Here is a 15,622-nt window from a genome sequence, read left to right on the forward strand (position 1 = left end):
CTGGGCGCTGCACCCTACCACTTCCGCACTGAACCGCCGCTTCAACCGAACTCCCAACCTCTGCGCGCGCTCCCTCTCGTGCCTGATGGTTGGGCTGGCGCCTGGGAGTAGCCACGCCCCTTCTCGCGTGTGGCAGCCAATGGGAGGATGCCTCCCGGCGGGGTGGTGGATAATTAATGAGGGCTGGGCGCTGATTGGATGCAGGGTCGTGGCCGGGGGCTGGGCGCTGGGGTAGGTTGTTCCCAAGGTGGGAGGCGGCACCGTGGCTGAGAAAGAGGCCTGAGAGCGACATGTCCCCAGCAGCTGAGGCACAGCGGCCCGTGGCGCTGTTTTTCTGAGTCCGGGGCGGCCTGGCGGCCGGCTGAGAACTAGGCTCGGCGGAGGCTGCCCCCGCTGTGGTGGCCGCCATGCTGGGCGCCCGGGCGGTTGAGGGAGCCGCTGTGGCGTTCCTGCGACTGCTGCTCCTCCTGCTGCTGCCGGCGCTCCGGGAGCCGGGGTTCGGCGTGGTTGGCTTGGCGGGGGCCGGGCTGCCCGAGAGCGTGATTTGGGCCGTTAACGCGGGCGGGGAGGCGCATGTGGACGTGCACGGGATCCACTTCCGCAAGGACCCTCTGGAAGGCCGGGTGGGCCGAGGTGAGAGCCCCTCGGTAGAGTCTCTGGATCCTGGGCCTGCGTTGCCGGGCGCAGCACGCCGAGGGCTGCGGGCCCCAAGCCCAAGCCACGTCTCTGGAGTGAAGTTTCTCTCTACTGTTTCCTCGGTGACCCGATAAGAGCCCAGAGCTTGGTGCTGATTTGAAGCTACCAAGAGCCTTAGAGTCAGAGTTGGCGAGAAGTTATATTTGGACCTCGCACTCTGCATTTTCGTAACCTCTCACCTCCACGGGAGCTGGGAAAGTAAAGACGAGGGCGGCCTATTGCCACCTCGAGGCCTCACAGGTTTTTCGGTTATCGGTGTCTCTCTCCTGGTGGTTTTGCTCTCCTTTCAAGTCAGTTTCTGGTAGATTCCTGCCGACCCAGAAATCGGCCACTTTTCTTATCTCTTGTGCAGGAGCTGGGCTTGATTCTTAGCCAGAAAAAAAAGGAATTTTGAAGAGGATAGGCCAGGAAAGTTTTGATTGTAGCCTCCTCCCCCACCCCCCTTTGGAGCGAGGAGGGTGTGTGTGCTTAAAAGTAGAAGCTGCAGGCCCTCCCTAGAGGGTGGTTATATTGAAACCTTACTGCGCAGGAGGCTGGTGGTGTTTCAACTGGGTCAGTCAGTGTAAGATCCGAATATTCTATCCGCCAGTGCAGAGAACCTACCCTCAGTGGTCTTGAGAGGTGTGATTCCATCTTATGGGGAAAATGATTTGATTTAATTGATAGAACAGCAGTCATTTTTACAGAGCCGAACAGTTCTCAAAGTCAGTGTAAGAACTGCCAGGAGAGCGGGTGAAAAATGAAAATTTTAGACCTGTAGATTAAACCCAGGTTTCTGCACCAGGGCCTTATGATGTAGGTCATGCCAGACGACTCTGGGAATATCTGCTCTGGACTCTCTGTCTTCTGTCAGTAGGATTGGAAAACAGGTTTAAGAAGGAAGTTCTTGCTTCATGTGTTGGAAGGAGATTTATGCTGTATGCTGGGTTCAGAAGCTGCCAAATCGGCAATACGCCATCTCCAGAAAACTAGGAGACAGACTTTCTCTCTCTCTTTTTTTTTCCCCCCACGATGCCCAGATTTGGATCTTGCCTTTCCTAAAGGGTTTAACTTAAATTCTTCCAAGTTAATTGCAATGTCCTGGAGTTTATTATATTAGAGGGTTTATTGCTTCCATACATGTGAGGGTGTTGAGACCCAGGGCTGTTTTCCAAAACTCTCTGTGTGTGTCTTCAGTTTAGCTCTGGAATTTATTTAGCCCTGGCATGGAGGTCTCAGTAGCCTGGGTTCAGCTGAGTCAGGGCCCTGGTCTTTGGCTGTAACAGCAGTCAAAGCCAGACTTAAGAACAGAAGATCATTGCTATCTCCATCCTGGGCCCTTCCTCTTTCTTCATGGGTATGAACAGGGAGGAAGGAGCCCTGGAGGAAATTAGAGACCGTTTGTGGACTTTGCCTCTTCAGATAGCTGTGGGGAGACACTGTACAGATGGTTCCTTAGGTTTAACAGGCTTTACGTAGGTTCTGTTACCCTGTTGGGTCCATTGTGCAGAGGAGGGAGCTACCACCACACAGGTTTAGTCCTCAGTTACTCCCCTTATTCAGAAATCCTGGTTTTAATTTGCTGGTGGAGGTGGGTTTTGTTTTGTTTTGTTTTGCTTTACTTTACTTTATTTTACTTTTTCACCTGGTCAGCAGTCAGCCAGGCTCTCTCTCTATCCTTGGGTTATTGGCTCATGGTCATAGTTCCTTCAGAAGAGTATTACCAAATGACCAAAGCTCACAGGTACTGGGGTCCTGTCTTAGATCCTGGCAGTCTATAATTGGAGGCTCCCAGCTCCACTCTGACGGTCCATTTGGACATGAATTGTAGCAGCATTAAGGAGAGTAGCATGAATTGTAGCAGCATTATGGAAAGTGGAGGGCCGTTGTCAGTTTGCAGCTTGTAGCTCCGACTAGCCAGTTGCAACATGGCACTTAGCAGACTCCAGAGAGCAGTGTTTTGCTGGCATTAGGTCTGGGGCTGAGAAGTGATTAATTTTCCTCTCAGAAGGCAGCTCTCTATTTTCTGTGCTCTTAAGGAGTCCGCACCACCAAGGCAAGCACAGCTCTGCTCTTCTCTGACACTGTTTGGTAAGGGTGTGCCAGGCACTTGGAGACCCTTACCTCTTGCAGCTATTTTCACTAATTGTGGTAGGGGCGGCTTGTCTTTTTTTTCCCACATGCCAGCACGGGAGGAAGGTCCCACTTTCATGTTGAATGCATTCAGGTGTTTGTTGCCAGGTTAATCCAGATAAGAGTTTGGCCTGCTTTTGAACTCTGCTGTTTCTCTATAGGTCTTTGTAGTGTGGCATTCTCCTAACTGAGTGGCCCAGGGCACCTAGTGGCTTTTGCTTTCAAAGGCACTTCATAAATGTTTATTGAATTTCATTCTTGCCTTGAGGATAGCTAGTGCTCACAGAAGATGCTGCAGCCTGGGAAAGGCGCTTTCTTTCAACCTGTGTGCTTCAGCAGATAGAAGTACGGCCACAGAGAGTGATTCAGAGGCGCTCCGTTTGGGAATTTGGCATGCTGCGCATTCCAGGTTCTTTTTAACTTGCTCTTTCTGGGTTTTGGCCTGAGGGCATAGAACTTGGCTTGGTTTTAGGAGAGAGGCTATTTCCTTTTCACAGAAAGATGCCTGCTAGTCCCTTGTATGACCTTGAAGAACTCAGTTTACTTCTCTGAGCCTTGTTTTCTTCTTCATAAAACTTGTCATGCTTTAGAAATCAGTGACATGAGTCTGCAAATTCTCCTGTCCAGAAGAGGTTAAAGTGTCTTTATCTTTTTAAAATTTTGCTCGATGACCTTTAGCATGGAATTAAAAGTAGGGCAGAATGTGGCTCTGGAGGGGAAGAAAGCTGGCGAGGGGCCTGAGACTATGGATGACTCATTGTGTAGGCACAAGGAAGACCCTTTCCTTTTGGCTGGGGAAGGATTTGGCCTTGGGGAGATAAGAGCTTGAAAGATAGCATGAGAGTCACTGCTGCCTCCGATTTACTTAAGGCCAAGGACTTTATTTAGAATCTCTCCCTGTACTGTCATATAGGAGCCAGGCTTCTTTACAGGCCTCCTGGGAGCATTCTCTCACAGTAGAGAATTTAGGTGAGACCCCATTTTACAGGTGAGAAAACCCCTAAGGAAGACAGCTTGTTCCACATCACATAGTAGGTGGCAGAGCCAGGGTTCAAATCCAGGCTCATTATACCCTCAGACCTGGGCTGCGTTTTTCAGGTAGCCTGGCGACTCCATTGTCTAGGGCTAAGAAGCAGTGGACGTAGTGTGGGTCCTTCCTTCTTCGGTTGACTGTCCAAGCTGTATCATGCCAGTTTCAGCATTGTGCTGCCCTGTATACACTTCACTGTATTTCAGAGAACTGGTTTGTTGTTGTTTTTTCCTTTACCTTTTAGGGCCACACCCACAACATGGAAGTTCTAGGAGCCAAATATCTTCCAAGTCACCGAGTGAGATTAGAAGGTGCTTTTGAAATCTTTTTTTTTTTTTTAAGAGCTGCACCCGCAGCATATGGAAGTTCCCAGGCTAGGGGTCAAATTGGAGCTGCAGCTGCCAACCTACAGCACAGCCACAGCAACTCGAGATCCGAGCCATATCTATGACCTATGCCACAGCTTGTGTCAACGATGGATCCTTAACCCACTGAGCAGAATACTAGTCTGGTTCCTAACCTGCTAAGCCACAAGGGGAATTCCTATTACAGATAGCTATTAGCTGAGAATGCCTAAAAGCTAAGTGGGGAAGCAGAAGTCCCTTTTGCTCTTGTCTCTCTAGGGACTTGGGCAAATTGAACTGCATGTGGCGAGTCTCGTGGGAAGGCCACTTGGGCTTTAAAGGGAAACTATTTAAAGGTAATTCCAAGGTTGTTAAGTTTTTGTGGGACTGAGACCGCCACAGATTACATTACCATCAGTTTCTCACTTTTTCCATGCCACAAGGGGAGAAAAAAGATTCTCCACACATGCACATTTTCTGTGTATCTGAAAAGCAATTCTTTAGTTAACATTCCAAATATTTAACGATCACAGTCCTCATGGAAGAGGAAGATTTTTAGAACTCAGCTGGAAGAGGACTACAGTCTTTTAATCTTTATGGGTTTGTGGTTGGAGCCCAGGACTGAGCTGGGGCAGTTGGCAGTACATCCTTTGTTGCGCTACTCAGCTATCCTCCTTGGATTTCTTGAGGAGAAATAGGAAGAAAAAATGTCTGAAGACAAAAGTGCAATGAGTTTCCTGTCCATTGTCTCATCAGGCCATCTGATCTCCTGGCTGCTCTTCGCTTACAGGAACTGTTAACTGTTCTGTTTATTTATCGGAGGGCATGACCTTAGCCACTGGATCTTTTAGTTACTCTTTTACCTCCTTTGGAGATAAAAGGTCCTCTCCCTTAGAGGTTCAGAAGACAAAGCTCCAGGGATGACTGACTGAGCGTGTGCCCGAGGATCTAGGTGCCAAATGTCTTCCAAGTCACCGAGTGAGATTAGAAGGTGGTTTTGAAATTTTTTTTTTTTTAGGGCCGCACCCGCAGTGTATGGAAGTTCCCAGGCGAGGGGTTGAATCGGAGCTACAGCTGCTGGCCTATACCACAGCCACAGCAACTTGGGCTCTGAGCTGCACCTGAGATACACCACAGCTCACAGCGACACTGGATGCTCAACCCACTAGTAAGGCCCGGGATTGAACCCACATCCTCGTGAATCCTAGTTGGGTTCGTTAACTGCTGAGCAATGAAGGGAACTCCAGTTTTGAGGTCTTAAATTTGGAATCTTGTATTTGAGGAAAGACCCAGGTTTAGTGTATTACATGGGGGAGAGAAAAACATGTACGGATCGATCTTCTAAGGTTGGGGAGAGGCTGGGGGCCGTAGAGTTTTCGGCTCCTTAGATACCTGTCCAAGTAAGTAAGAACTTCGTACTTTTACCCTGTCTTATTCCTGGTCTGTCTGAAGTAGTAGGAGAGGTGTCTCCCTCAGGACCTGGGCATTGTCGGCAGAGGTGCTAATAGGACCATGGCACATTTTCCCTCCGTGCTGGCATGGCTCTGGCCCCATGGAGGGGATGGCATGGCTTCACTGTTCTGCAGGTCCCCCTTTGTTGTCATTTGTTTGTTGATCGAATAATATCAGGTACCTGTTTATGTGCCAGGGACTGTTAGGTGCTGGGGATACAGGAGGACCTTTTTATTTTTGGTCTTGACCACAGCTTGTAAAAGTTCCCAGACCAGGGATCGAATCCATACCACAGTGGTAACCAGAGCCACAGCGGTGGTAATGCAAGGTCCTTAACCCACTGTGCTGCCAGGGCACTGCCAGGAGTAACTTTTTTTCTTCTTTTGGTTCGTCTGGGGGAATTTTTAAGAGCGTGGTACGGTTGAGTTTTGTGAGCCTGTGGGAAGTAAGATGCTTGGATCCAAAGGAAGTTAGAGAGCATCACATCCTTTTTTTTATGAGCATGTTTCTTTTGACCGGTCTCAGAACTTTTCGATTGAAAAAAGATAAAAAGCCACTAAAGCTGGTATCTTATTTGTAGGAAGGACAATGAAGAATGACTTTCCTAACAGATATCCTGTTTTTTATTTAGACAGCTCTTCTGAATGAGGAAAAAAACATTCTTTGAACTTGATGGTCTGATAGTGTTCCTGGCCACCCCCTTGTTTTATGAGGTTTCTCTGAAGCTCTTTGTTCTTATAATGAGTTAGACTCCTTGCCTTCCCATCACTCTGGGTCTGGTTGGGGAAACGTTTTCACAGGCTTTCCAAAAGTTCTGCTGTGAGGGCTACAGGAGCTCGTTGGGGTGATCAGTGTTTGGTTTCTTTCATTTTACTCTTAGTTGGGAATGGCTGTCTTGAGTCCTGCCTCTGTGGCCGGCCTCTTTGGAGCCAGGTGTGGTGGGGGTGGCCCCTGCCGCCGGCAGGGTTTTTAGCACTGCCCTGGAAATGCCTCTGGTGGTTCTTTTCTATTTTGCCTCTGATATGATTTCTCTTGTCTTTTGTCCCCAGCCTCTGACTATGGCATGAAACTGCCAATCCTGCGTTCCAACCCTGAGGACCAGATCCTGTATCAGACGGAGAGGTACAATGAGGAGACCTTTGGCTACGAGGTGCCCATCAAGGAGGAGGGGGACTACGTGCTGGTGTTGAAATTTGCCGAGGTCTACTTTGCGCAATCCCAGCAGAAGGTGAGGCCTGGTCAGGCCCCAGTGCGACACCTGCAACCCTTGGACAGCCCCCTGCCAAGGCCGGAGAATGTGAGAGCGCCCCAGAAGGAAGGAACAGATGTGACTTGAGGAAAAGCTGGATTGCCGTCCCCCCGCCCCCGCGCCCCCCCAAAAGCTGAGTTTCATTCCTGTCAAGGCTTGCACTTGCCTTAGGGTTGGTGACAGAAGGCAGGGCCAGAATCTCAGTTCTTGGCAACTAACTAATCCTCTTAAGGCCCTCCTGGTTATGATCCCTCCCTTGGTTGTCAGCACCTTCTTGTTTTTAGCCCTGTCCTTTTCCTGTCCCTTCGTGTGAACTTGCTTCTTTCTGTGTTGAGCTCTTTTTGATCACAGTGTGCAGCAGCTTGATGTGGGATCTCAGTTCCCAGACCAGGGATCGAGCCCTGGCCTTAGTGGTGAAAGCATCAAGTCCCTAACCACTAGACCATCAGGGAACTTCCCATGCTGAGCTTTTTGTGTATATTCTTTGTTCCCTCAGGCCAGTGTGAGACTTTGACAGTGAGGGAATTTGGTTCAGGTAGAGGACTCTGGCCACCCTGGCGTATGTCTAGCCCTGTCATTCCTAAAATTACGTTGGAACTTGAAGCCTAGGCAGGTGCCTGATGCCCAGCTGCTTGAGAGCTGCAAAGCAGATGGTTCTGACACTGTGTCCTTTTCTCATCTTGGAAGGTATTTGATGTGCGATTGAATGGCCATGTCGTGGTGAAGGACTTGGACATCTTTGATCGTGTGGGGCACAGTACAGCCCATGATGAAATCATCCCCATGAGCATCAGGAAAGGGAAGCTGAGCGTCCAGGGGGAGGTGTCCACCTTCACAGGGAAACTCTACATTGAGTTTGTCAAGGTAACGCTCTGATGCCACCCTTGCAGCTGGGGACAAGCTCCAGGGACCAGGAGCAGGGGGGTGCTGGCTGCCGTGGGGGTTGACCATTGTTTCCCATTTCCCAGGGGTACTACGACAATCCCAAAGTCTGTGCACTCTACATCATGGCTGGGACAGTGGACGGTAAGTTGTGTTTCCAATCTGCTTTTTGATGTGGGCGAAAGGATACGACTGAGGAAACCTTGGGGGATGGTGGAGTTGATCACTGTTTTGAAAACTAACACTTAAAGCCAGACCGTGGGGAGCCCGCAGTCAGGTGGCTGGAGGTGAAGTGGAGAGTGGTGCTGGCCATAAGCTTTAAAGTAAGATCTGTGTTCAGATCTCGCTGTTGCCATTTAATCAGTAATTTGATTTTGGACGAAATCTTTTAACCTCATTGTAAATTGAGATTAAAAATGGGGGGCGGGAGTTCCCGTCGTGGCGCAGTGGTTAACGAATCCGACTAGGAACCATGAGGTTGCGGGTTCGGTCCCTGCCCTTGCTCAGTGGGTTAACGATCCGGCGTTGCCGTGAGCTGTGGTGTAGGTTGCAGACGCGGCTCGGATCCTGCGTTGCTGTGCCTCTGGTGTAGGCCGGTGGCTACAGCTCTGATTCAACCCCTAGCCTGGGAACCTCCATATGCCGCGGGAGCGGCCCAAGAAATAGCAACAACAACAAAAGACAAAAAGACAAAAGACAAAAAAAAAAAAAAAAAAAAAAATGGGGGGCGGAGTTCCTGTTGTGACTCAGCGTGTTAAGAACCTGACTCATATCCATGAGCGTGCAGGTTCGATCCCTGGCCGTGCTCGGTGGGTTAAGGATCTCGTGTTGTCGTGAGCTATGGGGTGGGTCGCAGATGCGACTTGGATCCTGCATTGCTGTGGTTGTGGTGTAGGCCGGCAGCTGCAGCTCCAAATCGACCCCTAGCCTGGGAACTTCCATATGCTGCAGCCGTGGCCATAAGAAATAAAAATAATAATGATAATGGTACTCATTAGTGTGCCCTGACCCTTGCGATCATTTGGAATTGTGTAAAACTCATCCTTTTTCTGTCTCTTTTGACATTTCTGTCTTGGGGGCAGAAAGAGACAAAGGCGGAAGGAAGGGTCTTTGAGTGCTGTGGTCTGCTCTGAGGGAGTGCCGCATCACTGGACTGCACTGAGCAGAAGCTCATTTATTAATGTCTCCTTGTCTTTGGGGTCCAGCCTGGGTACACCTCCTCCTCAGGGCTGAGGTTGCCCTGGCTGCCAGTTTTCCCAGGCTGATTTTTGCAGGGGAAGCTTTTGTCTCAGTGACTTTTCTCCTCATCACCCCTGTGCCATCCACCAACTCATCATTCAGGATGCACTGAAGCTCTCACCACAACTCATCCTGGATGCACTGAAGCTCTCACCCTATTGTCCTCATGTGCCCCCACCCCCATACTGATATTGTGACATCCCAGAGGATGTTTTGACCCCCAACTGATTTGTAGGCAGAGTCCCTAAGGAGGGGGTGGAGGACAGAGGGGTAGTGTGTGCTGAGAACCCAGAGCTCCATGGTTAGCTTTTCCTTGGTCACTGTGTGAGTCAGAAGGGAAGGTGGGGTTGTGAGGGGAGGTGTTGAAAATGTGAAGTTTTGGGTGTTAGGTCATTGCCCTTGTCCAATCTGGTTCCCTCTGGCTCTGAAGCAAAGTAGGGCAGGAAGGGGAGACAGTGAGCCTCTCTGTGCACAGGGCTTTTACTATGGTTTAGTTAAATCTAAAGAAGACAAAGTGTTTGCTGCAGTCTGCTGCTCTCTAGGCTGGAGCTGTTTCTGCTCTTTCCTGTGGACCCTGCGTAGGTCACAGACTCTCTATTGTGGTTCTGTTTTTTTTGTTTGTTTGTTTGTTTTTATCTTTTTGCCTTTTCTTGGGCCGCACTGGCAGCATATGGAGGTTCCCAGGCTCTAGGGGTCTAATCGGGTCTGTAGCTGCCGACCTACACCACAGCCACAGCAACGCTGGATCCTTAACCCACTGAGCAAGGCCAGGGATCGAACCCGCAACCTCATGGTTCCTAGTCTGATTTGTTAACTGCTGAGCCACGATGGGAACTCCTATTGTGGTTCCCTTTACTGCTCGTAAGGGCCTCTCTTAAATGCTATGGGTCTTACTGAAAACATGTCTTCTTGCTCATATCAGATGTACCAAAGCTGCAGCCTCATCCAGGCCTGGAGAAGAAAGAGGAAGAGGAGGAAGAAGAAGAATACGATGAAGGGTCTAATCTCAAAAGACAGACCAATAAGAACCGGGTGCAGTCGGGCCCCCGCACGCCCAACCCCTATGCCTCGGACAACAGCAGCCTCATGTTCCCCATCCTGGTGGCCTTTGGAGTCTTCATCCCAACTCTCTTCTGCCTCTGCCGGTTGTGAGAACAAACTGCCATCCTGAACAGGTGGAGGGGCGTGGTAAAGAAACCAAACGTGTTGGTTTGGGTTTCTGTATTTTTCAGAGATTAGCAAAAACAGACCAACGAAAACAAACACACACACACACACACACACACACACACACACAATTCAGACTCACTCACTCTTTATTTTTCACAGTGATTAACAAAAACAGACCAACGAAAACACACACACACACACACACACAACTCAGACTCACTCTTAAAGGAGATGAAAAGAGGCATAGTGGGTAGAGAGCAGCCCTCATCCACCACCTGGTCCCAGACCTGCTCCAGTCCTAGTTCTCTCTTTGTGGTGGCCCTGGGCCGTCTCTCCTCTCTAGGGTACGTTGGGTAAACTGGATCCTACCTGGTCAAGGGCCCTCATCCATATACCCAGTGGAAAGGACTCTGAACTCAGAGCAGACACGGTTCCTTTTTTAATTAACAGCAGGGAAATGTCATCTTCTTAGTTGAGAAGGCCAGCGCTGGGAGTTGGGTATGTTCTGGAGTTATGTCCAGATAAGTTTTCAGATGTCCTGGGATTGAAAGCGTGAGGGGGGTGTGTGTGTGTGTGTGTGTGTGTGCGTGTGTGTGCGTGCGTGTGCGTGCGCTTGCGTAGGTGTATAATTTTATGATAAAGATGAAAACGGAGGGGGATTAAAAAGAAAGAAAAGCAGAAGCTTCCCTACTTGGAAGCCTTTCTGGTTTTAGCCCAGTGATAGTTCCACCTTAAGTGTTTGAGCTTTGTCATTGCTTGTCTCCCTGACATGTGCCAGTTAGAGGACTGTCTGGTATCCAAGACAATTAGTTGATGTCAGGTCCTCAAGTTGCCTCTGACTTCTTATCACAACAAGTCATTTTGATTTCAGTGCCTGTTGGGGACTTGATTTCCTCTCTCTCTCTTTTTCTGAACCTGGCTCATTTGAAATCTCTTCTCTCTCAGCCATTCTGCTAAGTTATTGCCAAGAAGGGAAGGAGACATGGGGATTTGGGGTTCCCTCTGCTTGAATGTCTTATCCTCCACCCCCTCAACTTACTGGTACCTCCCTCCCTGGATCTCTGAGCCAGCAGCCCGGAGGACCTGACCCAGCAGTTCTTTGACTGGCCCCTTTGTAGGGTCTCGCTGCCAGGGGACAGGGACGTTTTCCAGCCTGCAGCAACAGAACACTTGACCTTAAAAGTCTCTTCTGGTCTTTGGATTAGAAAAGGCTTATGTTAGCATAACTTAAGAGCAACCTCAGAGACTTGAGCCCTACTAAGTGACTGACCACTGTTGAGAGTAACTAGTACCCGGCATTCATTTTGTCCCACGTCCTTCTGGTTCAGCCAGTTCTGGTTTAAGCCTAGAGCTGCCCCAAGGAACTAGACTGGTTGGGTTCTGGCCCAGTTGTTCCTCTCACTGACCTTAAGAGTGTGCCCCTCTGTCCTTTCATTTCCCTGTCCATCATAGCTGGGGTCTTGGTGTGACGGGGCTGGAAGACTGCTGGTCAGCCACAGTCCTGGCAGCTCTGCGGCCGCTCCTTAGCATCTAGGTGTCTGTCTCGAATTCCCTGGGAAAATTTCTGCAGGAAACGAAGCTTCCCTGTCCCCCTTCTTTCTGGTCCCCGTCATCCTTTCCCCAGCTAGGGCAGCAGTGAGGGAGGACCCACCAAGCTACAAGGAATTCTGTGTATAGCAGGCCACAGGGTCAGCTCTGCTTGGCGGGAGCAGCATAGACTCTTGGGCCAGGCCCAGCGTTTTAGAATGTGTTGAGTTTTGAGTTTGGCTTTTTTGGACATGTTTTTCAAGAGCTCCATATGTTCGACAACATAAATAGCCCTTGGGCCCACGTCCTGGGTTTTGGTTCTGAATGAGTGACTCCAGGTCAGCCTTCAGTACTTTGAGAGTCGTAGCCCTTCGTTTTCGCTGTGACTTAGGCTTTGGGCATGGAGGCAGCTGAACGGCTGTGGCCTGAGGCTGTGATCAGCCAAAGCTCCTGGCATTAAAGGATGATGGAGGTGGATGTCTGGTCCTGGGGACCGCCTGCCTGGTGCAGTGGGCATCTTGACTAGTGAGTGGGCTTCTGACAGGGGTTCCCACTTCCTATTCCATCCCAGTTCCCTGGAGTCGCAGGCCACTGCCAGTGGATTAGACAGGATGCAGAAGGAGGACTTGCCGCCTCCATTTTGCCTTGTTCATCAGTTTGCCCGGGTCTCTCTGAGGAAGACGGGCTCCCCACCTCCTCACCCCAACCCTCCCCCTCCGTGACTCAGAGTCTCAGAGGAAGCCCTGGCTCCTGGGGCCATTTCCTAACGGTACTGTAAGCCAAGCAGCTTTGCTTCTGCCTCTGTTTCCAAGCCCACCCGTTTCCCCTGAGCTCAGGGATAGGGATGGGCACTTTCCTCTTTGGTTGTGCCTGAAAGGAAGGAACATCTTTCTATGGCTCACGAACACTAAAGGGGAAGTGAGGAAACAGGAAGAAGCATGGTGGGGAGGGGTAGAGCCCCCTGGAGCCAAGCCCACCCACCCAGCTCACAGAGCTGCCCAGGGCTGGTTACAGTTGGCTTGTGATGCTGAACTTGAAAGCTTTTTTTTTTTTTTTTTTTTTGGCTCTTTCAAGATGATATAGGTACATGAAGTTTAGGTTAGGTTAAAGGGGTGGGATGGGGTCCTCTTTATTTTTATTTTTGTATTGTGTGTGTCAAGAATTCTCTGTTGTTCACCTTTTGCTTTTTGCACTGTTTGTCCCCACGTCTGTATCTTGAGCTGGTGCTAGAATGGAGAGGCCACGCCCTAAGGGAGCCTGACCAGGGCTGGGGAGGCGATTAGTAATGCCTGTTAGGGGTAGGGAAGGAGAGGCCTGGGCTCTTCTGGATCCACACTCTGTCCTGGGTGTTCAGATCCTCTGGAGCCCCTCTGGCCAAAACCAAGAGCAAACGGCCAAGGCTGAAACTCTTTTTGCCAGAAGTGTGGCTTGGGTTCAGTTTCCAGGAGGACCAGGGAAAGATGTCTTCTGGAGATGGGCTGAGATTCTGCAGTGTAGCCCTGATTTGGGTCAGACTTTGAGGGGGTGGGGGGCTCCATTCCAGAAGATGGAAACATGCCAGGAAACAACCTGTGGGACCCATGTCCCCCAAACCAGATACATTTTCCTGAAAAAAATCTCCACTATTGAGGAGAAGCTGCTCAGTGTTAACCTAGAGTTCTGGTGACTTGGAAGATGGTTCTCTTCAAGCATCAGTGGTCAACTCGCAGGAAAAGCACAGGGCCTGCAGGCCACTTGTTGGTGCGAGAGTGTGATCTTATGTTCTTGTTTCCACTGTTGGCCTAAGAGATACTGGCCTGAAATGGGGGATCACATTAGAGGTCACTTGGGCTTTGAAGAGATGGGGTGAAGTTTGAGTTCAGTTTACCTCCCCCTTTCTGTGCCTGGGAACTGTTTAATCCAGTTTTAGAATTGTGATTTGACTTCTTTTATTTTTGGAGAAGCTTCTGTTTTAAGGAATTTCTCTTCCTTCTTATCCTGCCTCTACCCTCTCCTGGGATGGCCTGGCCATGGCTTCTAGAACTCAGTTGAACTTCAGAAAACAGCAGCAGTATTTTCCCTTTCCTAGCACTTAAATTCCTTTCCCTAGAAATCCAGCTCACCTTGGGAAGCCCAGGGGGAAGAATCAGCAGGTTCTCCACCCTCCCTGGGGTTTAGGGAAAGACCCACCCGGTCAGCACAGTGCCTTTTCCTCCCCTGCTCTGAGCCAGGGTGGGCGTTCCCTCTTGATTCAGGTCTGGGCAGGGGGTCTTACAGTCTCTGCTGTGGGACTGCTTCCCCGTCCCTTCCTTCCCCTCCCCTTTGCTGGCCGGCTCTGACCTAATTCAAGTGTCTTCTTGCCTCGAGGAGCCTTAATGGCATCAAGTGGCAATACTGTCCTCCATGCCTCTCCAAAAGGACCTGGGAGAGCAGGTGCGCTTTCCAGAGTGAGAGCCTAATAGATGCTCTTGTTTTTAAAAAACAATGTGAGGAGGGTGGGTAAGCTTCGGGCCTCCTTCTGCCTCAGCCCTGGGGGAAGGAACCTAGGGCAAGGCTAAGGGATGGTACGGAGGCAGAACTAGAAACACCCAGGGTTGGTTCAGAAATCTTAGAAGAAATCTGCTCCTCTTCTCTGTAAAGATGTAATTAGGGATCAAAGAGCTCTAAGACAATTGCAAAGAAGCCTTAATGTTCAAGCTTCAGAGAGATCAGAGTAATTTTTCCCTTTCAGTCCGAGCTAGGACTCTTTCTGCATTTAGACACCTTCTGGGGCAAGAGGGCTAGATTGCCTCATTTTGTTACAAGACTAGATTGGCACCAGTGGGTCTGCTGCCCAGCAAGGGTGTGTTCTTCCCTGTATGTGGGTAGCTTGCTGCCGATCCGGTGTGTCCTTGCCCAGCTGCCTGTGGCTAGCTTGCTTCAGGTTGCCAAATTATTTTGATAAGGGCAGATGATTTGGAGACTGGCTGTTGGCAGGAAGAGAGCAGAATGGATCTTTTGGGATGGGTTCCCTGTCCCCCCGCCGCCACCCCCACTAACCCTCCAGGAGTAGAAAAACCAGGAGCCAGGATTGTGGTGGCAGCCAGGGAAACCGTAGTGCCTGTTGGAGTTGGCAGAGAGGGCCCTGGCGCCTCTCGCATCCAGGCAGGCTTGGGCGGTGGGGGCACACGGTACCAGGAACAGCAGAACTCCATTCTCGCCTCTATTTTGAGCTTCAGGGCTTCATTTCAGTATGAGGAAAAACAACAACATTCTGAAGTGCGCTTTCCGTCCTTTTAGAGGACAACTGTCGGGAAAGGAGGGCTGGGTTGCCAGGTGGGAGGGGAGGGTTGGCAGGGAAAGGCCTTATGGCAGAACCAGGAACGAGACATTCTGGACTCCGCTCTTCCCTGGTGTGTCATGATCCAGGGAATGAAAAGAAATTTGACCCTGGACGCATTCCCTCCTTGGATTTCCCTTCCACCAAGTTCTCCCACGCTCGGACCAGCTGCTCATTCAGAGCTGAGGGCAGCCTCTTGTGCAACCATTACTGGCCTACCCTGGCTTGTCAGGAAGCCCACCACCCCGCCACTCTAGAAGGGGCCTGGCTTCTCTGTTCTGTACCAAGTACTGGAGAATAGTGTCAGGTTCTTAGTCACCCCTGTAGCTCCTACTCTTGATTCCCATCTTCTCCTGGCAGAGGCCAAACCCACTCTCTGTCTGTAGCCACAATATGCATTTGCAGCGACATAGCGAGATGTGATTGAGGGGCTTTGAACCTGGCTGGCCCGGGCAAGCTGTGGGGGCGGACAGAGCTGTCTTTCCTTCCCGGCTGTTTCCATCTGTCCCTATCCCTTCCACGTCCCACCCCACTCCCACCAAAAAGTAAAAAAAAAAAAAAAAAAATCAGGATGTTTTTCACTGTCCATTGCTTTGTGTTTTAATAAACAATTTGCAGTGACA

The 15,622-nt window shown here is 50.2% G+C and overlaps 1 protein-coding gene across 1 annotated transcript; it reads left to right on the forward strand.

Moving 5' to 3' along the window:
* On the forward strand, positions 222-15,622 carry MLEC (malectin). The gene is made up of 5 exons (XM_001928694.6): positions 222-633; positions 6,684-6,862; positions 7,571-7,747; positions 7,852-7,909; positions 9,927-15,622. The coding sequence occupies exons 1-5, from the start codon at positions 408-410 to the stop codon at positions 10,154-10,156; spliced, it is 870 nt and encodes a 289-aa protein (XP_001928729.1). The 5' UTR covers positions 222-407; the 3' UTR covers positions 10,157-15,622.

The sequence above is a fragment of the Sus scrofa genome, chromosome 14 (genome assembly GCF_000003025.6).
Source record: "Sus scrofa isolate TJ Tabasco breed Duroc chromosome 14, Sscrofa11.1, whole genome shotgun sequence".
NCBI lineage: Eukaryota > Metazoa > Chordata > Mammalia > Artiodactyla > Suidae > Sus > Sus scrofa.